The sequence below is a fragment of the Lepisosteus oculatus genome, chromosome 7, assembly GCF_040954835.1.
Source record: "Lepisosteus oculatus isolate fLepOcu1 chromosome 7, fLepOcu1.hap2, whole genome shotgun sequence".
Classification (NCBI taxonomy): Eukaryota; Metazoa; Chordata; class Actinopteri; order Semionotiformes; family Lepisosteidae; genus Lepisosteus; species Lepisosteus oculatus.
This window is the reverse complement of record NC_090702.1, coordinates 39,728,300-39,753,190: the sequence shown is the minus strand read 5'-3', so window position 1 is coordinate 39,753,190 and position 24,891 is coordinate 39,728,300. Positions and strand designations below refer to the sequence as shown.

General features: G+C 37.4%; 1 protein-coding gene across 1 annotated transcript in view; it reads left to right on the top strand.

The window, feature by feature from the left end:
- The window catches only part of cog5 (component of oligomeric golgi complex 5), a 173,806-nt gene that overhangs the window by 111,939 nt on the left and 36,976 nt on the right, over positions 1-24,891 (top strand). Inside the window, exons 12-14 of the mRNA XM_006633320.3 lie at positions 4,315-4,519; positions 23,022-23,183; positions 24,224-24,323. Coding sequence (XP_006633383.2) covers positions 4,315-4,519; positions 23,022-23,183; positions 24,224-24,323 — 467 coding nt within the window. The remainder of the gene's footprint in view (positions 1-4,314; positions 4,520-23,021; positions 23,184-24,223; positions 24,324-24,891) is intronic.

Here is a 24,891-nt window from a genome sequence, read left to right as displayed (position 1 = left end):
ATAGCAGCAGAACAACGCGTATTTTCAGGCACAACAATAGCTTTCTTGCAATACACTATAAGAATGTGACAGTTACTGTATACTTTGGATGGCCTGTTTGCCACACCTGAGCCCTGTTGAACATTGTTGGGACAATGGAGAGAACCGAGGGCTCAGAGACCAGTGAAGAGGCACCAACATGTCTAGGCTTTATGAGAGGACTCAGATACAGCTCCACAGCACGGCAGCTCCAACCTGGTGCAAAGCATGTGTTGCAAGTGTACGGCTTGTATCGCTTCCAGTGGAGGCAACATGCTCCTAGCCCACGGCTTTCACAGTAGACTGTGCGTTGATTGATAACGTTTGTTGTTGACAAGTGTAAATAAGCATTATGAATTCACCGGTGTCGTGTTTATTCACTAAAATGTTAGTGCATCTGCTCCAAAACCTTGAGAATTTCTTGCAATTATAATCGATACGTTTCCAATATTCTGTGTAAAGCATCCTTTATGTTAACCTGATCTTCATACGTAATGTTTGTTAATTTATCACAGATTGCACATACTGTATACTGTATTTGGGCTGCAGCTGGCTAACCAGGAGCGTAACATTTAATTAACACTGTGTTGAACAACTCACCCTTAAGCCAATTCATTCACCCAATGTAAGAGCTGTAATAGAAAGGATAAGCAAATTGTGTGAGTCTAAATAAAAGTCAGAAAGCTGCATTTTCCTCATTAGGATTACAGCAACCCACTGCCTATAACAGTCGTAGGACACAAGACAGAACTTCACCCTGGAAAATACATTGCTTCATTGCACACAACAAGCACACAGAAACACTTTTGCCTATTCATGCCTGTTAAATGAATTTGAAAGGTGGATGGAAGATGGAGCAAAAAAACAGATGCAAACATGAGGAAAACATGTAAACTCCACGTAGGAATCTTGCAAATCAAACCTATAAATCAAAAGCTGACAAGTAATAGTGCTAACAACCATGCCACAGTGCTTGGTCAAATCCAAATTCACATGTATATCAGCCAGAGATCTATAGTCGTAATGTAATAAATGATCTAACAGATCATTAGAAACATGCTCATGTCCTCTCTGTCTCTGAACACATTGAAAGGTTACCAACAAATGGAGGTCCGAGAGTACATCTTATAAGAAGAAATCTTCACCTTCCAAAGATCCTGTGTCGATGATACCAGTTCTTTTATTGCTGTACCTTTCTTCAAAAGTATTGACATTTAGACTTTTATGTTGTTAAATAGATTAAAAAGGTAGGTTTACATTTTTTAGATTAAATTCTGTTTCAGAACATCTTTCTTTTCAAGTCTTTCTTTTCATTCATATAAAATCTTCTTTATTACAAAATAACTAAAACAATCCTCTAAAACAATTTTGAAAACTAGTTGTGACATACACACAAAGGACTTAATTGTTGTCTGACAGATTACTCCATCTTGATGGAAGCTTCATTATTTACAAAATTGTTCAACCCAAATAATTTTTCAGAAGCATCCATAGGTCTCAGAACTAGTGAAGTGACCAAAACTTGAAACTGAGGTGATAAAAGAGAAGTTTAGCCTTTATTTTTTTGTAAAACCTTGGTTTTCTGAGCATTGTCAGCTCATCTGCTGTAAAATCACCTTTAAGTCTTTACCAAAGCTTCTTGAATTTATTTGGGTAACAATTTTATAAATATTATAAATAAATGTTCATGTTTCATCTAGTGTATAACTCTTTAAAATGATTTGGCATAAATAGATCTAGAATGAAACAGTATTGTTTTATGACAGATTAATCCATGGTGAAATGGATGAATGCTTCATGGTAACAAAAGTTTTGAGACTAAATCATTTGGGGCTTTTTTTTTTGGCTTGTTTTTGTTGATTTTTAAAGAGATAGAACCTTATTTGAGGTTGTATCTATTTTTTTTTGCTTTTCTAGTGGTTCATGTACGTCATGAAACTTTAAACATCAAGCTGAAGATATTCTCTGTCTTTTGTCAGTGAATACGTAAATTTGTGTTAATGGCTAACTGTGCTGTCAAAATCTTATATTGTATATAATGTACAGTATTATTGTTGATGTAGCGCAGACTTTTTTTTAAACTAAGCTCTCTTTAAATTGGCATAATTTGTTCCTTAAGCAATGGAAACGTTTCAACAAATTCATTAGGACTTACTGTTGTGTAAAAAATCTCAGGTGTTTCACCTTCAAATATGCAACTTGTTCATTTCTATTTCGTTGGCTTTGCTTCAGTTCCTTTTTGTTCAGTTTAAATAAGTTTTGTGAAGCACGAGATGCCAGTTAATGTGCTGTAGCAAATTATTTGCCACAAGAATGCAGATTAATTGTTTGTTAAAGTAAATAGACTAGTCCCCATAGACGCAGTGGTATCAGGGGACTGGAAGCTGAAATCCCAGAGATTCATTGTTATGCCTGCTGAAGTCATGCACAGAAAAACCATGGCTTGTTCTCTGTAAACCGTTTGATTGGTAATTTAAAATGCTAGTCCTTCTCAGACAAAGTTGCACTTCTTAACAAGACTCACAAATTGCATCATTTGCATATTTATAGTCATTTGATAATGAGATTTATTTATGATGTTAGCAGCCTTGGTTTAACTGTGGCCTGTCTGCTTTGTCTTGTCATGTTGGTGATGACAAAATGAGCTTGGGCAAAACATTCCTGTTCATTCTATCAAATGTATTTTACACAAAGGTTCATTTTTTTTGTATTACAGTAGGTGTATTTGTATTTTTAAGATGTTAACTGGAAAAAGAAATGGCAGAGATAATTTCTGTTGCAGCTGCTTATGCTCCAAGTTGTGCATCTTCAGAATCTTAGAACACTTAAATATTTTTTGTTATTATTATATTTTATCTTTTGGCTTTTGCAGATAGATGTGTGTTGAAATCAAACATTTGTTCAAGAAATGTGCAGTTATCAAATTTTTGAAGCATGAAACAAAGTACATTTCCAGACACACTAAGCATGTTTCCTACTGTCAGGTATTAAAGGACAACACAAGGTTTAAGTAATTTCCGGGATTTATTATGGTGTACTTGCAAAAGATTTGTGTTGTTGTGGTAGTGTGAGTATACTTAGCAATAACAGTGCTTAGCTGCAACCAGAGTTGTCCCTTGTTTTTCCTTCTGTGTTAGATTCCTACTTTTTCAAAGCTTTCCACACATGCTCACAGCCTATAGCCATTACACTGTGGAAAATATATTCTCTTCTTGAAAGACAGATTATCTCACTGGGGCGATGGGACAACATTTAAGGAGGGTTTAAGTATTATCTGTGAAGTCCTGTAAGCAGCGATGGACAGCAGCCAACTTTCACTGCACATGTGATATTCAGTTGCCACAGTAAGATCTTCAGCTTTATAAACTCATAAATATAGATCAAGTCTTAGATCAAAGGCACAGCCCCATGTTTACACAGGTAAACTGTACAGTAACAATAGGTGAGCCACACAAGGGACAGAGTACATGAGAGAAGGTCACTTACCCTTTACAAATGATTGAAGTGAGTACTCAGTATAGTTCATTATTACATCATATACATGCTTAATATGTATCTAACAAATAATAAAAAGTACATGTTTACACAACTTTTATGCCATCTCCACATTTGCACTTAGTGGAGCTGCCTCCAAAATTGATGTTTTCGGTTATTGCAGTTCAGTACAAATGACAATTTATAGTGTTGCCCTCATTCCTTCCAGTTCCTTGTACAGTGTGGAAAATGAGTAATGTGCAACATAAATCTACATATTTTCAAATGATCAATTTTGAAGTTGCTGTTGATTCTGCCACACATTTGCTGATAAAAATAGGTGAGTATAGATGGCAGATACACAGCGTCAACAGTTTGAGAGCATATGATGGGTCTGCTCCGCTTTACACACTGAAGGCCAGGGGAGGGAAAGTGTGGGGAATAGCTGCTCCAGTTTACCTGAGGCAGGAAATGGAAGTTAATTATATGAAACATTATGGGTTTACTCTGTCTTCTGTTGATTGTCAAAGAGGAAGTGCTGCAGGGTTATCTCTGCAGTATTGCCTGATACCATCACTGACCAACTGAAGACTACAGGGCATTGGTTCAGCAATAGCAGTCCAGTATGTAGCCTACTCCCTGCCTTAAATAATTGATTTAATCCAGGGCTATGTTTCATATTACATTTGATGGATGCGCGTGCTTCAGTTGTTAATAAAGCATTTTTAATCCCAGAATTTGTAGCATTTGATTTTTTAACCTTTAAAAAAACAATTAGAGTGACAGCAAGCCTTTCAGTAACCCATTTGTTCCTGTTTGTAGCTTCCACGTTCCTGAAGCAGGCTCTAGAGGGAGAATATCCTAAACTGCTGAGGCTCTACAATGAACTGTGGAAACGACTGCAGCAGTACAGTCACAGCATTCAGGGCACTCTGGCTGGGAGCGCAGGCCTCGACCTCACACCTGAGCTGCCCTCAGCAGACCTGGACCCAGAGGACATATTCATGCACAAGAAGCAGGATTATGAGTAAGTGAGGGATTTGGTTGGGGTTTGTGTTCTTAACCCTTTCTCAGAAGCCTTATTAGACTCTCTAATAAATTAATCATCTCTAAAATGTTATTCCTTGAATTCATGTACATCTCCTGATGGTCTGCAAGATCTGCACTCAAGATCTTGAAATAAACAGCCTTGACATACTGTATTCATAAGTTGCATGTTGGCACTGGAAATAGCCTTGCAGCCTCACAGCTCCAAGTCCTCGGTTCAGTTCTGGCCTCTGGTGCTGGACTGGGTGGCATTTGCAAGTTCCTCCCATGTTAAGTGAGTTTTAACTCTTGTTTTTTTCTTCATTCAGTCCAAAGGGATACTGGTTAGGTGAATTAACTACTATCAATTGTCCCTTTACTTGAGAGGCAGGAGCTGGGGCACCCTGTGGAGTAGTTCTGCTGCAGAGTTTTGTTTAGCCTTGTAGTACATTGATCAGCCTTGACCTGAGTACAACAATAGGCAACACCAGAAACCACCCACAGCATTCTCTGTTTTCACTATCCCTCCATTGGGCATCAGTCCATTGGTCCTGATGAGGATCCTGTCAGTTTAGTGTATAGTGTATAGTCCAGCACTCCCATTGCAAGTACATTCACAATAAAAAAGAAGAGATTCTAACACAAGTAGGAATTTTCTTCTACATTTCAGGTAAGTTTCAGAATTATGTCAGTATTTTTGCAGCTGCACCCTGTTAAGCAAGCTCCCGAGAAGTGCAACACGTCAGTAGCCTCCCTCCACTAACAAGTTAAAGGGGAAACAAGTTCTCTCCTCGCTGCTGCAGACACCCCACTTTCCTGTGCTGACTAACCAAGGGAATTAGTCGAGGGAATTGGCTCCCAGCTTACTGAGTTTTTTGGGGGGGTTTGTGTTGCCTGAGGGACTGCCTTTGCTTATATTAAAACTGACTGAGCCACTCCGAGGATCATGCCTCAGCAGCTGGAGAAAAGGGTTGTAGCTGGTCTGTCATCAGCAGACTAAGATAATAAGCAGGTGGACATTTTGAAGGTGAAAACTCAACAACCGTGACAGCATCAGACAGCCAGAGAAGGAGATATCTCTGTTTAAATCCTGTCATCCTGTACTGGAGAGCAGAAGCTGTGGTTTTAACTTGCATTGTGTTGGCCCGTCAAAGGGTACCGAAACAACTGTTGACTATAACCAGGCCCATTGAAATTGGAAGGGCATACATGATTTATAGTGGTTCCATGGCACAGAAGACCAGGCTTGGTACCTTCACCTTAAAACATCTTCATCGTACTGATTGATGCAGTAATGCCTTTTCCAGCTTGAAGTTTGGTACTTCTTGCCATATCCAGCCAAGATGAATATTGTCCATCGATCTGTCCATTTTCTGTCTCTTCCAATTCAGCAATAGGATATCGTGGAAGAACAGGAGCCTATCCTGGCAAGAAACAGGCTCAAGGCTGGGTACACCCTGGCAGTGGGACACCTGTCCATTGGAGGGCACACACAGACACAAACATGCACACAGTCACACTAGGCCCAGTTTTCCCACAAGCTAATTAACCAGCAAATATGTCTTTGGAGTGTAGGAGGAAACTGGGGCATCATTATACTAATTCATTAAACACACTCACACCTAGGGCCAATTTTGAAGATTATCCATGGTGGCCAGTTTAATCTGTTCATAATTGCTCATGATAGGGAATGATTTGTCTTGAAACTGCATAAAATCACGGTCTGGCTTGTGGACTATCATTTTGCTTTGTTTGTTTTTCACTGGCTGAAGTTTCTTCTGCATGCAGTCCAGTTATTACAGCATTTGTTTAGATTCCCTTGCAAAGTAAGGGATCTGATTCTTTTGAACACAAAATGCATGAATTGTTCATGCATTTTGTGTATATTGGGGTGGGGGAATATTATTGTGCTCTACTTGACTATTTTATTGTCATTCTTGGAATGCCATTTTATTTAATTTATTACAACACTGTTGCTGCTGAACTGTTCAGCCGAGGTGTGTTATTTTGAGCCTGTGGTTGTGTTTTTTTTTTTCATTTTGGTCCTAAACCACAGAAGCTATTTGTTTTTTTGGGTGGCAGTGAGGGTCATGGAAGAGATGTGGGCTGCTGTGGGGCATGATAATATTACGCAGTTTAAAATGATGATTTTCTGCTCGCTGTGCAGTGGTGGTTCTCGAACCCTGTTGGTGATGTTTTTGGCACCAGCATTCCACTCTCTGAGCTAGTGCACCTCTCTCACATCAGAAATTTTTTTGTGACTTCTGTCCACTGTGCTGCTTCAATAATTATCAGCCACACCTGCATCCATTTATCATTTCAGACCACTATTTAAAAACAGCTTGTCTGTTCACTCACTGCTCAGTTTTGAAGCTTGCTTTGGCCTCAGAGTTGTCTCTGCCCTGCTTGAGTTGCTACCTCTGGTTTTGTCCCACACTCACTCCAGCCTTCAACCTTAATTTTGTTACGTTTTTGACCCCAGCCTGGGTTTTTGATTTTGCTTCCGCATTTTGTTTGTGGTTGTTTACCTTACTTTCTTCTTCAGCAGCTTACTGATCCTGCCTTGAATCCCTTCACAATCATTGCACTGCCAATTCTCTCCGCTAGTCTCCCTATATTACAGGTTGCAAATATATCCTGGAATGCATGTGGGTGGTTAGAATGAACACTTTTGAAAAGTTAAACGTTTTAACTATTATTATAAAATGGTCAAATTGTTTTACTTCAGAATTCCCTTTCCAAGTCTATGATGACTATACACTATAGACTAAAGTTAATATTGACAAATCACTATAAGTCTTAATGTACAATATATATACAATTTATAGACTACAGACTAGATATACAATTTATAGATTAGATATAAACATATTTATGACTTATTAGATATATATTTTATTTATATCACTATAAATAAGACTTATCATTGTATCTGAGGTTTTAAGTAAGGTTTGGTCTGTCCAGAATTCTGCACATTCTGTTCTAACTAAAAGTAAAATTGTATTGACTCCCTGTGAAATATAAAGTGCACTTGTACATTAGATAACTTATACCTTCAAATCCAACTGGTAGGAAATCATCTCTTTCATTTGTTATCTTTATGTTTCATTACATTTGGGTTTTCTTTAGTTCTAAGTAGATTGGTGAAGAGAATGTACTTGAGGTTCTAAACTAAATTAAAACAGATTCTGTATGATTTTGCAGAGCCCAAGTCCAATTATTCTTATAGGTCACCCTGACACGCTTGTTTTTTTTTATTTTTAAAGATTAGAAACACTTGTAAGTCAGTGGTCAATTAAGCAAGCAATGTGTTCAATTAAGAGAGCTCTCGTCCTTCATGTTTGAAGGGTATTGTAATGTTTGTTCTAAACCTCTAAATGACTTAATTTAACATGTCACTTGCTTAACTTATCAGATTTAAATTATTTCATGTATTTAGAAATTAATGATTTGCTGTTTACCTATTATACCTCTTGGATACCTCCTGGACCCAGGTTAGAGACTGGAGTAAATGATCCTCTTTACTACCTTGATTCAATGGTAGGATATTAGTTATAAAAAGAATTTCCTCAAGTTCATTTCGTTTCCTTATGGTAAACCATACATAGAATGTGAAACTAATTCTTTTTAGTTTTGTTAATTAGGAAAAGCAGCCCATGAGCCCAGCAGATGTCCTTAAACCTCTAATAAGGCTTAAATTGACATGGCTGAAGGAGTTCCCTGTAAAAGATTAGCTTTCAAATTTAAAGTGGTAGGCATTCTTGAAATGTGAGTGTGTGGATTGAGAATTGGTTATTAAATAGAAAACATAGGGTACATATCATGGGTGAATACTCAAATTGAGTTGATGTAATTAGTGGAGTACCACAGGGGTCTGTACTAGGACCACAGCTCACTCTAGTTTAGATTATATCAAAGATTCAGATTCCGGAATAATTAGTAATCTAGTAAAGTTTGCACATATCTAACAAGGCAGATTAGGAAGGCTAGCAAAAACTATAGAAGCAATAAATGAAATTAAAAAAAATAAAATAAAATTCATGACAGGATGATGTTGTTTAATGTACACAAGAACAAGGGGTTCAGTCTCTTCTCTGTATGACTTTCTTCTCTTGCCTAATGTATGTCTCCTCCCGGTTACCTTTATATGTAGTAAGAGAGATAAACGAGATGTACAGTATGGTGGCCCTGATGGGGATGCTGTCTGGGACAATACTTTCTCTACCTCTAAAAATATACCGTATAAACAGTATACACTTAGAGATCCCAGTATAAACTTAGCGATTCCAGGTGAAAACTAGACATTTTTGTTACTGATGATTAGATAGTCACAGGTACATGTTTTGGCAGTACCCTGTGATACAGTGCTTTTTAGCTAATGCAGCTATTGTGCTTTCATTTGTGACTGTGCTGCTGAGAATTTACAGCAACTTCACAGTGACAATTCCCAAATTACTAGCAAATTTTAGGCTCATCTTTAGTACATGGGTCTAATTGCAACCAAACAAAATTGTTTTGTGAGGCTGGGTAGAGTCTGAAATCTTTAATTCACACCTGAATGCATTAATGCATTAATTTGCAGAAACTGACCATCTGGAAAGATATTCAGCTAGATTATATTTTGCTTCTGCTTAAACTGTGATGGTTGTGGTCAGATATTTTTTTTTGTCTTCAGAACTTCTTTAATGAGCATCCTTTTCCCAATTTTTGTTATTCTCCCTTGTTAATATAAAAGTGTTTCAAAGATTTATTATTATTTATTATAGGTTTTTTATTTAGATTTATTTATTAAAAGGTCTGAAGATTTAGGTTTTCTGAAAAAATCAAGGGCTTCGGCAAAACTAAAGTTTAGTAGAAGGAAGTTCAGCCAGGCAAGGAGCACAGCAGCTGAACATTTAAGCCCAGTTGAATCACGACAGATCCTTGGAACAGCCAGCAAATCCGCAGATTGTGATTCGAAGTAATGAAGGAGTGATTAGGAGCATATGGAGTACAAATGCCAGTCTTGCATGCTAAAAAGCCTCATTGTGTTGAAAACCGTCAAAGCTTAACCCACCATCCAAGATTGGTAGCTTGCATCTGATTCCACTGGAGTGAGACAGTGATGACAGAATCACAGTAGTTTTTCCTTAAAGTTATTCTGCCATGCTGTTACATTTGTTATTTATCTCACCTGTTAAATTTTGTTTTTGTGTTGCTTTCTGAATTTTAGTGTTATAGTTTTGTTAATGTTTTGCATTTGACAGAATTAGTTCCCCTCTCATTTTGTCAAAAACAGAGCTGGATTTCAGATGACATTAAGCCTTTTATTTTGTAAAGTATGTTAATTTAAATACAGTAGTAAAAATGTACTTAATTATGAATTACTGGCTGTTCAGCACAACAAGGCATTTCAGTACGTAACACTACCGAAGTTCTTTATAAAGTAACAACAGTATTTTGCCAACGAACAATAGACTTTATGCATTTGCCTTTTTTATTTTATTATAGTGATTAAACAATATAGTGAAGGTTAGATAGATTGATAAGACTTTATTGATCCCGAACTTAAACTTAAAAGAACAATTTACTTTAAAGAACAATTTGTAAAGCTCTTTTTAAGTGCCCTGAATTCTTGATGAGACATTGTTGCATCACTTTTCTTTGCAAAATACAAATAAGGAAGGAAACCAAAATGTTGGCTTAGATAGATAGTTTAGGTATGGTTAGGTAGCTTTTTCCATGCTACCGTATAGTAACACAACACTTTGAGTAAAAAACTGCTTCCTATTCTCTGTTCTAAGTGTGGTTCCACATACTGTAGTGTCTGTCACCTTGTATACTTAATTCGTGTTTCACCACTCGTTTTCGAAAAGTCCACTGCACTGACACTTAGTGTCTTTGAAGCTTTTGAATACTTGTATCAAATCTCCATGTATTTTCTCTGAGACTAATTAGTTCCTGGTTGTTCTTCTCTCGACTGAATCCTGAGTAGCAATATATTTTTTGTAACATGGTGACCAAAATTGTATACAATATTCTAAGTGAGGCCTAACTAGTGCATTGTATAAGTTTAATATTTCCCCCCTTGACTTGAATTATACACTCATGACCATATAGCCAAACATTTTGTTTGTCTTTTTTATTGCTTCCCTATACTGCTTGGAAGATGGTACTATAAGCGATGAGTCAACATAAACATGTCAGTTACTGTTGGTCAGATATCCCCCTCTTATCATACTGCTGGCTAGCATAACTGACTATTTAACCCAGAGCACTATATACTGTATCTCAAAGTCATAAACCATTTTTGGTGTGGTATTATGAATGAGTTTGCATTTGTTTTGAATGTTAGAGATGTAGAATGTAAGTTATAAATTTGAAGTTTCTCCTCAAAATGAATTTTGTCCATACTATCATTAAAAAGTTATTTTAATTATTATGAGATCATTTCAGCAGCCCTAATAATAATCATGTTTTTTATTACCCTGTGATGTATTAATGCCTATTGCTATTTATAACTCTGTAAACAGTAGCACCAGGTTTTAGTGATATACACTTGCAAATAAGTGAATGCTCATTAAACAGGCAATTAAAATACCATTTTCTAAATGATCCAATAGAGGGTCAAAGGTGAGCTGGAGCCTATCCTGGCAAGCAATGGGTGGATGGTACATAATCACCTACTGTAGGACCAGATTTCCCAGAACTCTATTAACCTTCCAGTATGTCTGGACTGTGCGAGGAAACAAGAGCATCATTGTACTAATTCATTCAAATTTACCTTTTCTTTATGAATTCACATCCCTGCATTTCAAACGTTTTTAAAAGTCAATGAGATTTACAACCACCTATCCTTCAAATAAAAGCTGTCTGTGCTTAACCAAAACCTGGCACAGAACAATGTACTTCTGTTTAACCAGCTAGTCCCTCCAATGGTATGGTTTGTTTGACCTTCTGTGTCTCTCGGGCAGAGGCGGGAGCATCATAATTTAAGTCCTATTACTATATCTCCAACCTCTTCTTTTGAGTGCCTTGTTTTAAATGTCTCTATTCCATAATCTCCTATCATTGCTACAGTTTATAGACCACCCATACCCAGCGAAGCCTTTTTAGGAGAATTTGCTGATTTACTCTCATTTTTATGCTTTAAGTTTAAAAGGAGCCTTATTCTAGGGGACTTTAATATACACATTGACTCAAGGTCATCGAGTATGGCTAAAGACATCCTTTCTCCACTGGGATGTTTTGATCTTACTCAGTTTGTACCTCTACACATAACGAAGGACACACCCTAGATTTAATCATTGCAAATGACTTTTGTCTCCCACTGCTCTTCCCTTGAACTAGGCCTCTCTGACCACTTAGCTATTCTCTTCAGTATGGACTTAACTGTTTCTAACACTTCCCCCTCACGCTCTGTAAATTTCCGCAACTGGCGATCAATTGATCAGCCAATGTTGGCAAATTCTGTTCTGTCCTCCTTATCTTGTTTCTCTTCCTCTGACCCCCTAGACGACAAAATACAGTTACTTGACAGTGCTCTTTTATCTACCCTTGACACCTTTGTTCCTCTAAAAACTCGAACCATCTCCTTCTCTCGCCCTGCCCCTTGGTATAACAACCATCTGCGATCTATGAAGACAGTCTCTCACAAACTTGAGCGTAGGTGGAATCTTTCTGGCCTAAATGTACATTATCAGTCTTGGAGAAATTACTTGTCTGAATATATGGTTACAATCATCAGCTAGATCTACCTACTTCTGTCATATCATTGAAAATTACTAAAACAACCCCAGGCATCTTTTCTCCACCATCAACAGCTTGCTAAACTTGCCAAACCGCCCCACCACATTACCTGCCTCATCGCAACTTTGCAACACATTCTTAGATTTCTTTAGCTCTAAGATCGACAACATCTGGCATCACATTCTCTCCACTATGCAGATAATTTCCATGCCTTCTCCTTCCTTATCCAACTTTTCTGATTCCCTTCTCTCCAACTTCTCTTTTCTTGACTCAGCATCCCTCAATAAACTAGTTACACACATGAAACCCACCACATCTATTTTAGATCCCATTCCCACCAGTTTATTTCAGTCCCGTTTCTCTTCTCTCTGTCCCATTGTCCTCAATATTATAAATTAATCTTTGAGCACTGGCGTTGTACCAACGGACCTCAAAACTGCTGCCATTACCCCCATGCCAAAAAAGCCTAACGTGTCTCGACAATCTAAACAATTTCCGCCCCATCTCCAACTTACCCTTTCTTTAAAAAATTCTAGATCGTGCCATCACATTTTATTTACATAACCACCTCATGGCAAAAAACCTTTTCCAACCCCTCCCATCTGGCTTCCATCAACTTCACAGCACAGAAACTGCCCTGCTCAAAGTCACTAACGATCTTCTAATAGCTTCTGATTCTGGTTCTCTTTCTATATTATCCTTCTTGATCTCAGTGCTGCTTTTGACACTATTGACTATGACATCTTACTTTCTCGTCTTGAGACTGTTTTTGGAGTTTCTGACACTGCGCTTAAATAGTTCAAGTGAATCGCTGATCGCTGTCACCTCAGAAATATCGCTAGACTACGCTCTGTTATCACTAACTGTGGTTGAAAAGCTGATCAACACATTTGTGTTTTCCCGAATTGACTACTGTAATGCTCTACTCGCTGGGGTATCTAAATCTACTTTGAACAAACTGCAGTATGTCAAAACTTTGCCATGCCAGAATCTTGACCAGGTCCAGTGCAAGTGTTCACATTACTCCTATCCTGGAGTCCTTGCACTGGCTTCCTGTCAATTTCCGTGTGGACTTTAAAATCTTAATGCTCGCCTACAAGGTTCTGCATGGCTTGGCACCTCAGTACCTGTCTGAACTATTATCCCCCTACTTCCCACCTCACAACCTTCGCTCCTCTAATTCTGGTCTCCTAACTGTCCCCCAAACCCGTCTACATTGTATGCGTGACAGGGCCTTCTCCCGTTATGCCCCTTAGCTCTGGAACTCTCTACCCAAGATAGCAGAAAGACACCTTCTCTAAACTCCTTCAAATCCAGACTCAAAACCTTCTTTATAAGAGCCTTTACTTAACTATTTCCATTCTTTACCTCTTGGCTCCTACTATACTTAGTACCACCATCCACGGTCTCCTCTGTGTATTGTAATTGTGTTTTATCTTGTGTTTTATTTTATTTATTGTTGTTGTCATTGTGTAAAGCACTTTGAGAAGCCACATTTAAAGGTGCTATATAAAATAAAGTTTATTATTATTATTTTGGCATTACAAATGTGGGATCACAGATATTTGTTTAATGCAATAGGCCTAGTTTTACATCAGACATCATGTTCCTTGCTGTTTCTAAGGACTGGAAATTACAGAATCTGGATTTAGAAAAATTGATTCTTTTGGAAACAATTAAAGAACAGAACAATTATAATTTTAGATTTCTTCACAATCAGATCAATACAAACAAACCAGTCTGTCAGAAGCATCCACAGAAACATGTGCACAGTACTGTGCAAATATCTTGCAATCAACCATTTACTTAAAGCTTGAACTAGTTCGTCCATCTGTACTTGGTAAAAGTCTATGCCCTCCAATAGGGCTATTAAAACAACTTTTTAATAAAGATTAATTTGGGTAAGAAGAAACCAAGCTTGTCGTTTAGCAAGCCTTCAATCTTCAAAAATTTGATAACGACAACAGGAAGAAATCCATTCATGATCGGCCCATACAGTATGTAACTATCTATTACATGTTGTAATAGATAGGTTGGTCAGTCCATTGTCAATTATTCCTCATCTTTTTGCACCATTTGTTTCGCTCTACACTTCCATCAAGTCTATTTTGTATTTAATGGTATACAAATCTGTGTGGCTTAACTATCGGCTTAATACTAAATGTTTAAAATGTCAATAGAAGACCCCTTTAGATATTTGTTTCTGCATAGAGAAAGAAAAACATATTGAAAACAGTAGAACTTTTGAAATGTCTAATAATTTTGATAGCAGTATACATACTGTAGTTATTGTCCTCTGCATAGAATGAATGTGTCAAAGCAGCAGGTTTCTCCTGATGTTGGTAACTCATTAAATACCTCATATAAAGCACGTAATTATTAACCCTCAATTATTAAGACCAGAGGACAGAGTACTACCCCCTAACATCACCCATGCCGTTGTACCTGGTCTCATAAGAGTGACTTTATTGATGTATTTGTGTATTGATGTAATACTTTCGAGGATTTGCAGCTACAGTACAAATCCTATCTGCCTAATGTTGAACAGAAGATGAAATCACTTCAATTTCATCCCCAGTGCAGGATGTCTGCAGTGCTTAGATGAGCAGATTAGATGTCATTAAACAACCCAGAAATCTTTGTTCTGTTTACTGGAGACTGCAGCTGAAGCATTTTAAAACTTGTAGTAAAGTACTTAAGGCTTGACATTCTAATTATGAGATTCAGTCAGAGCTGAATCTCATTAAATGGGTGGTTTCTGTCATCTTTTTCAAACATGCGAAAGATGCATAAACAACCAGGCCTTTTTCACACAGCACATTTTCCTTCCATGTCAAAAAGAGAAATTTAATAGAAACAGAATGAATGCCATTAGGCAGGAAGATAACCTTCAAGCCTCAGTATTGAATATAGAATGCCTTACTATTCCCCCTGACTCATTTACCCTCCAGCATGCCAAACATAAACCCATGCCTGTGGGAGCTGCCAGCATGAAGTCCTTCAAAAATGAAAAAATACCTGGCGACAAACATGTTTCTTGGGCAATAAATATGATTTACCTGACAACAGATTTCTGAAAATCACTGTTTTCTGTCCATCATACGGTAACAATTAAATTTTAGAAAATAAGATTAGAAACGCTGTATTCTTATAACTTAGATGCCTGAATTAATTATTAACTAAATTGAAAGCTCAGGATACCTCTGTTCATGAAGTCTATTCTATACTCTCCTGTAATGGAAGGTGCAATCAGTGGGAATTCTTTATAAATAACAAATGCATTAAGACTGGCAGGCAGCCAGGGGTATGAAAAACACAAGCTTTCAAATCCCTGTCACTCTGCCATGCAAAAGCCATCTAAACCTGAAGTCTAAAGACAGCCTGGCTCAACAAAGGATTTGTCTGCAGGGCACCCACATTCCTAGTAGTATACAGTGGGTTTGCTGTAGCAGCTGTTCACTTGGGACACACTGTAAATTGATAGGGTTTACATTCTTACACATATGGCTGAGAGAACCAGTTGTTAACCATATTCTGTTATTAGACAACTAAAGATTACTTAAAAAAATAAAACAATCAACAAAAAAGCATAAAAATACCAATCAATTGATTACATTTGAGGTGTTTGGGAAATGTGTATTTTTGACACAGAAGTTCCAATAGAGTTGATAGAAACACCTGTAATTCTAAGACAAAGGATATACAATTCCTCTCTCTTTCCTAGCGTTAATCCCGCATCAGCAGGGTCCGCTTGTCGGCACGCCCGTCTCCATTTGGTGGTTTGAACCAAATCTTTGAGCTGATGTTGCCATTAACTGCGACCGAGAAATACTCCAACCGGCGCGTCGCTCCGCCTGCCGTCGGAGTGGGAGAGTGGGGGGAGGAGAACAAAGTAATGTAGCCAATTCATAGAGGGGGATTATTAGGAGGCAAGGGAAATTTGGCCAGGACGCCAGGATTACACCCCTACTCTTTTAGAGAAACACCCTGGGATTTTTAATGACCACAGAGAGTCAGGACCTCGGTTTTACATCTCATCCGAAGGACGGCGCTTATTTACAGTATAGTGTCCCCGTCACTATACTGGGGCATTAGGACCCACCTGGACCGCAGGGTAAGCACCCTCTGCTTGCCCAAAGGGTATACAATTCCTGATAGTACAAAATGATGTATTAACCACTCATGGTGACTTTAGAAGTCTGTTTCAAAAGGAAGGAGTAGATATGGGTTTTATTACGATCATTTCACCAGCTACTGTATTCTCCTCTTTCAGTCGGAAGGCAGGAGGCAGCTTTTGGAACCAGAATATATTTAGACCACAGATGTTTGTAAAAATCTGGGACAAGCCAAGCTGAGTGGTTAGGAAGATGTAGCTGCTAATTCTTTAAGACCAGTATCCTGAACGAGGGAAAAGGGAAAGCTCATAGGAAGGCAGCAACCATGACTCCTAGCAAAAAGTTAAAATATAATTTTTGAGCATCTGTAATTACTCATCATCATGTGAGCAAAAGAAATTCCAAGAAAAATCATCTTGCATTATTATTGCTGAGAATATGAAAGACGGCATGCTGAATAGTTAATAACTGCAAAAAGAGAGGACTCCTTGTTTGAACGGCCAAGTGTAATAATTTACTGGCCATCACAAGGTTCCACCTCCGAACTCCCCACATCAAAGGAATTAATTAACAGGTGGCCTGTGGAAGTCTGCAAGAAAAGATAGAGCCGCAGCTTCAAAGCCTTTGTAGAGACAAGGATGTGGCTGGATATTCCTGGAATGCTTACTGCACTTCTAAAGATCTGTCAGACTGTTGTGAATTGCTGAGAGTAGCAACATTTAAGCAAAGAAAACAGGTTAAGTTGCAAATAAATAATTTTGAGCATTGCCTACTGCAAATCACACGGCCTGCAGCTTGCATTGCTGGTGTATAGATGGTAGGTGTCATAACTAAAAGGCTTATTTATATACAGTATGTAGAATATAGCACGTTATATGCGTGATACAGAGGGATGTGTGTCACACAGTGTTCACAGAAACTGGCTTGTGAATTAAATGCCTTTGTTTTCAACTTTAATTGCACCGCGCATACAGCCAGACTAAAGCCACATTTCTGAAATCTGAAGAACGTCAGGTTGTGAAATCGATTCTTCTGTCCTCCAAGTGTCCAATAAAAGGAAGTTAAAAACGGTGTAATCCATATACACTTACATTACATGTTCATTTAGACTGGATAGACAGAAACTGGAGGTGAGAGACTGAGATTGCCTTTCTTTTTCAAAAAATTAGTCTGCTTTCATCTTCCTTTGCTAACATGCAGTCTTGGCTAATTGGCATCTGTAAAATTGCTCCTCAGATGCATATCTACAGTAGGTAAGTAACTAGAGATCCACTAGAATCTTGGCCAGGGTGTATCCTGCCTAAGGCTCTAAATCACAAAAACACCATATTGGACATTACTTTATATATCCAATAATTATAGGTGGTTATAAAAGGTGGATGGATGGAATCATTCATTCTGTTTTTTCTGATTAATCCCCAATTTGGAATTGCTAATTGTCACTCAACTCTACTTATTTTCTTTAAAATACATGTATGCCTTTCTTTGAAGCTCATTATCTAGCAGATAATTGCTTGTCTCTACCATTTTTTACATTGCTGACCACACTGTGCCCCATGGTAGGGTTAGCACTGAAAGAGCAAGGTAAGCTCACTGTAAGTGCTGATTAAACCGTAGGGCTCACTGCTGTTCAGCTGTCCAGAAAACCCTTATAGCTAAAGCCAAACAAGCCTTGAACGTGTTTAATCTGCACTCCTAACAGCCACCTTTACTGATTGAGATACACACATTCATATATTCAAACTTTCTACAGTTTTGAAACTCTTTTACTGATAAGTTCTCACTTTCTCACGTTTGAAGTTAGTAGACCATTTGTAAATAGGAAAGAATGCAATGTTTGTTGAGGTCATGTAGGAAAGTCTTATTTTTGTGGTGGTAGCACAAATTCTGAAATCCTCATCTTCTTAAAGGTATTATTATTTGTCCCACAGATTATTTCAAATAAAAGGTATTTTTTTTAATGGGTCAATATGACAAAGCTTGTCAGAAGTCACATTTTTATTTTACTTCCACTCGTGGGACAAGTTGAATAGACTCGTACAGTATGTCACTGTCAACAACTGCTGTATAATGTAGTTGAACTGGAAGCTCCTTTTCAGCTTGTCATAGACACAGCCTGTGCATGCCTCATAGTCTTTTTGTGTTGGAGCTAATGGAATATATATAACTTTATAGCAGGTATTGGAAACTGTTATGTTGAGTACTTAGTAAACTGTAAAAAGTAATCAGTAAATTATAAAATGGAGTAAGTGTAATGCAAACCTGTTTGCAAATGGTGAAATGGTGACTCATCTCAACTCGGGAATAAACCTAGCTTTATCCTACAGTATCTAATGTTCATCTTGGATCTAGAGTTGCATATCTATGAATTTTAAAGACAATGCATATATCCTAAGAATTTTGGTATACATGCTGGGCCTCACTATGTGTAATACCAGTGAACAGTATATAAAATATATAAAATATAAAGTTTATAAATTGCTTTTGACTCCTACAACAGTGACTTGTAATGACCACTACCATGCCAGTTGATTGCATGAAATGAGTTATTCTCTAGGCATAAAATGTAATTGTTCTGAACATGGTGGAATTTTTGTGTGAAATATTAGTAACAGAAACCCCTGCCATGTGAAATTATGATCTCCAGCAAACAATTTTTTCCCCGCATATCCTTATTACGGGAGAACAACAAACAATCAATACATGTCAAGCCGAAAGATGTATGTATCAGTAATTATATTTATGAAATGGCTACAGCAATGGATTTGCTGGTAAATTCTATCAAAAGAGACAGGAAGGAAATCAGTAGACTTAGCATCGATATTCTGAGATTCAAGACATTTAAATTGTTTTATTAGCAGTGATACATTTGTAAAGCATCTTTTGGCTTTGCTGTCTTAAATTTAAATTGCATGTAAACAGATTTTCAATTAAAATTGTCTCTTGGTCATTTTAGCTCTATATTGTATGTAAGGTAAATATAGAGGACACAAGTCCCTGCACATACAGTACTTTATTACAACCTTATGTTACAATTTAAACTTACAATAAGTCATTATGTAGTGACACATGCCAGCAAAACCTAAATAACATTTTCCATTAAACCATACATTTTTGAAGATCATTGCCTACATAATATTGCAGGCAACTGCGATAATTATTTATGGTATATCTGTTAATGTTTTGGATTTGAAATGGTACTGAAATTGTTATATCAAAAGAAAGCAAGGCTTTGAATATTTTTTATTATTATTATTATCATTATTATCATTATCGTCATTATAGATCTCTACGATTTAATTTTACTTGCACACATCTTTAAGAGTTTTTGTGGTAGAAAGGCAATCATTTCATTAATCAGTGCAATAATTTATAAGTGTAATACATTTCTGAAATATAAAGAGGAGTTTTTTCAAATATTAAGTACTACAGGTTCTATTAAAAAAGTATTGAGAACTCCTCTTAATTCAAGTTTTAATTTGATAAAAGATCTCTTTGTATGACTTCATGGCCAGTTCAATTGTGATTTGACTAGCTAAATACAAACAGGAATTTAAATGCATGTATGTCCTTTTTTACACTTGAAATCTAATGACTGAGTCTAAGCATAGAATGAATGCGAAAAAAATGTTCAAAAGACCCCAGCCATGAGATATGAGAAATCGAATATTTATTTTCTTTTTATTGTTTAGAGTTAAATTAATTTAAAAATTAGTACATTGAGCTTTTAATATTTCCATCCTAGCTAGTCGCTATACACACTGCATACAGAACTTCCATTAGACACTTTTGCCACATTAAAAAATGTGGATATGTGGACAATGCGTCAAACTGCATCAGATTGCCGCAAAGGCGGCAGGAAAATAAAAAGATGAGAAAAATGTGTTATAGTAACAGGATGGAAGATTGTGTTTTAAGTTGAATAATATTGTATAACACTCCCTGAACACTGGCGGACCCATTAGATTATAGGCTAAGAAAACTGGAGACTAAAGGAAAGAGGTCTTGATCCTTGATTGAAAGACTTGAGAGCACTGGGGCTTCTATAACATGTTTTGGGAGGTTGTTCCGCAGTTTAAGAGCCCTGTAACTATAGGCTCTGTTGCCAATACTTATTTTGAGATTCTTGGTAATACTAGGTAACTGCTGGCTTTGCACTCAAGTGCTCTGCATGATGTGTATGCTGTGAGCAGTTCACTTAAATAGAACTAGACCTTTTAGTGCTTTGTAGGACAAAAGCAGTGCTTTAAAGTCTTAACTAAAAGAAACTCGTAATCAGTTTAAAATGCTAAAAGATATATATATATATGCACTTGAAATTATGTTTTTGTTTAGTGGCGTTCATGTTCAGCAGCATTTTGGACAGTCTGAAGTCTGAATATAATGCAGTTGAGCAGATCAGACAATTACCCATTCATATAATTCACTCTGGATGTAACAAAATTTATATATGAGTGTAAGAGTTTTGCATTGAATGAAATTGCCCTGTCTTGGAAATATTTCCAGACATGTTTTTTATGTGTAAATTAAACAAGAGGACTTAATCAAACAGTACACCTGAAATACATATTGAGGTTGAGACTGTACAGTAGCTGTCTGTGTTTCAACTATTGTGATACTCCAAGGTTTATCTTTCCTATTAGAAAAAACTCCACCATTATGTATGAATTTCACGTTACAAACTAGTCATACTAGTCATCCAGTTTTTAATTTCAGCAAGCCAGGAGGATAGATTGTTTGTGGCTGAGGAGTCATGGGGTTTCGCAGACAAATACAGCTGTGAAAGACAAATAACAGTGAAAGTTTACATTCCGTTTCATGATGAGGTTCCCTAGTGGGAGCATGTAAGGGAAAAACAGAATAGATCTGAGCATGAAAATAAAATAGAATCAATTTGCTGTTTCTCCCCTTCCCTTTTTTGCATTCTTTATTTTGATAGTTGTTGCTTTACCTTCAATTATCTTCTGTAACACAAAATCTTGTTCACCCACCCATTTAATGACATCAATAATAATAATAATAATAATAATAATAATAATAATAATAGCTTACACTTATATAGCGTTTTTCTGGACACTCCACTCAAAGTGTTTTACAGGCAATGTGGACTCCCCTCCACCACCAACGATGTGCAGCATCCACCTGGATGATGCGACAGCAGCCATAGTGCACCAGAACGCTCACCACACATCAGCTATTAGTGGGGAGGAGGGCAGAGTAATGAAGCTAATTCATAGAGGGAGATCATTAGGAGGCCATGATTGGTAAGGGCCAATGGGAAATTTGGCCAGGACGCTGGTGTTATACCCCTACTCTTTTCAAGAAGTGCCCATGGCTTTTTAATGACCACAGAGAGTCAGGACCTCGGTTTTACGTCTCATCCGAAGGACGGCGCTTGTTTACAGTATAGTGTCCCCGTCACTATACTGGGGCATTAGGACCCAGATGGGCCGCAGGGTGAGCGCCCCCTACTGGTCCCACTAACATCTCTTCCAGCAGCAACATGCTTAGCTTCAGTAGGTTGCCAGTTGTGAGTTGCAGGGTGATATGGCTGCTGACAATAACAACCTATGGCTGTGGCACAACCACATCTCCTGCAGCTGGACGTCCTTCTGCATGCTTGGACGTGCAGCAGAACTCCAACACACAGGATGCTAGAATGTTTTCAGGGGTTTGAGGAAAAACTCCTGGGATCTGGCAAAGTTGTGACTCTGCCTTAGATATGGACCAGAAGTAATCTAGTCTCTCAGCTAATGCTTTAGCTTAACCACACAAATGCTGAAGGAAGCTTATATGATTGAATGATAGGATATTTTGTTTTTGGCAGGTAAGTACTTTAAAAACAGAAATAATCCATTAATAAAACTGTAATATGCAGTTGACCACCCTCCTTATACTTGTTTGCTCTGGTTAACGTTTATTAACGGTTTTAATAACCACTGCACAGTGAACTTTCACTTGAAAATGTTTTTAAAATATAAATACTTTTATATACACGATACCAAAGTATATCCACATTTGTTTTTGCTATCAGACACTGAAAGAATATAGAAGTTGACTGGAGCTGGTATGCTAGATACAGAACTGGCAGCACATAAGGGTGTGATTGAAGCAAGCGAAAGAGAGAAAACTACAAGATTCCCTTCATTTGGCGAATCATTGCTCTTATAATATAATAACATTCTTTCATATTAAACCTAGGAATACTGGCAGTACATGTTCAAAATGGGAAGGAGCTTTTGGGTGATTTGCCTAGGAAATTCCATGTCCACTAAGTACAATATAGTGGCTGTAGTTTCTCCATTTCTTGTAACATGACATCAAGATTACAATATTTATTTCTCAATATTTCTATATTTCTCTAACTTTGTCTTGCAATCTACTCTTTATGCATACTTTAACTTTTCACTCCTCACGTTCCAGTCATCAGTTCTCATTGTCATGTCAGTTATGATTGTACTTTGAAAGAAATGGTAAAAAGCGGTACTAACTGCTGATGTAAAATTGAAAAAATCCTGCCACGTATCCTGTGAGTTACAATTTTCTGTACAACACCTCCAACATGGAGGCCTCTTTATGACTTTTAATAGGGATCTATGCAATGTCACTCCCCTGTTGCCCATCCCTTTCAGTAGTAACAAGATGTTTTTCTGTTTCAAGTCCAGAGAAAGCACTGAAGGACTCCCTCCAGCCTTATGAAGCCGCCTATCTGTCCAAGTCGCTGTCCCGGCTCTTTGATCCCATCAACCTGGTTTTCCCTCCAGGGGGACGCAACCCTCCTTCCACTGATGAGCTGGAGAGCATCATTAAAACCATAGCAAGGTACTGCACTGATGTGTGATAATGGGGCCGCTGTTGTGTCTTGAGGAGCACACCGTACTCATTACCGTGAACGTAATTACAGTTGTATCTGCTAAGCATTGCTCTGTAAATATTTCAAAGAGCTACTGAAATTTACAGTTCCTTTAAATGCGAATCAGAGCATAGTTTTGACTTAAAGGGTACTTTTTAGGTCCATTTTAGGACATTTTAGTTTATAGAAAACAGTAGTGTGCTTTATTGGCTGTCAGTTGATTCTGCTAGTGGTGGTATACATGGGGCAATTAGTTTTTGCTCCAGAACAATACGACCACTGTAAAACTTCATTGATTAGAAAGTGAAAAAATCACAGAAACATTTCTTGTCCTTTCTTGAATTGTGGAATGATTTACTATGTACTCTTCTCTTGCTGTACAAGCACAATTGGATCCAAAATTTCTGCTTGTAGGCAAAAGCTTGTGAATTCCCATCAAAATACATGTAAAGGTCTTCAATTCATTCAAAGTGCTTATAACTGAATACAAACCAGTTTAGGTATTTTTCTGCTATCAGTGATACTGGTGAAATTGATACTGTGCATACATTGTGCTCATAGTCAAAATAAAACATTTTATTGTAGAAAATGTTAAAGTTTGTATTTTTTACAAATAATGTATTCAAAATATTATTGTACACCATAACTAGTCTAATACCCTTATGGTTCCTTTTAAGATAGTTAAGAAAATAAGAGCCCAGAAGAGAGAAAAATGAAAATGTAAGAAAGGGCTACATGCTTGGAGAACATATTAGCATATTAATTCAATTGTCTAAAAAAATAAATATGAATATATAACACTCGTTTAGTGAGTATTTGTAAGTAAAATGTTAGTCTAATGATGGTGGGCACGTACCTACAAATGAAGAAGTGAAATTTACTTCTCTTTCTTTACCACTGTGCTTAGATTGTCTTGTTTCCATGAATATCTTAATGGTTATATTTCCACTGAGTTTTTTAAAGGATATTTTGTTGGTAAACCCTATTCCTTTTCATTTTTCTTCTTCAGTGAGCTGAATGTGGCTGCGGTTGATCCAAACCTGACTTTAGCCGTGGCAAAAAATGCAGCAAAGACCATTCAGCTGTTCTGTGTAAAATCAGAGCAACTTGTAAGTCCCAAAAAATCTTTAATTAACAGTGTCTTTTCTGGTTCTTATCAGCCGAAATGCATCGATAAGTGATTAACATAATTACCAGATTGATATTAATTTTTGCCTTCTGGGAACAGAGCCAGACATTTTTGTTGATTGTAGTCTCCGAATATCATGTGTAGCACCCTGGCAGAATAAAATAAGAGTACCCGTGTCTTCAGTGTAACACTGAGTACATATTTTGTTGTAAAATTGTGATATTTCTTGTTTGTGAACTGTTTCATGTGCCTTTCAAACAGAAAGACATTCCTGTCATTAGAATATACCTGAATATGTAGTGACCAGGCTACTGTCATGTCTGCACGCAGTGTTAGGTCATATGACAAATGCTGTGGTAACGTGGGGATACTGCGTTACAGCACAAAGGGGTCTTGATGGCTCACTGTCTACCCACAGATGTTCTGTAAAATGCACAATAAACAGCAGGTCTGTGGCAAACACATTCATATAGTCTCTGCTTGCTTTACAACATAACAGCCATGCCAGGTAATTTGGACCACCAAGCTTTACCCCCTACATGCAACTT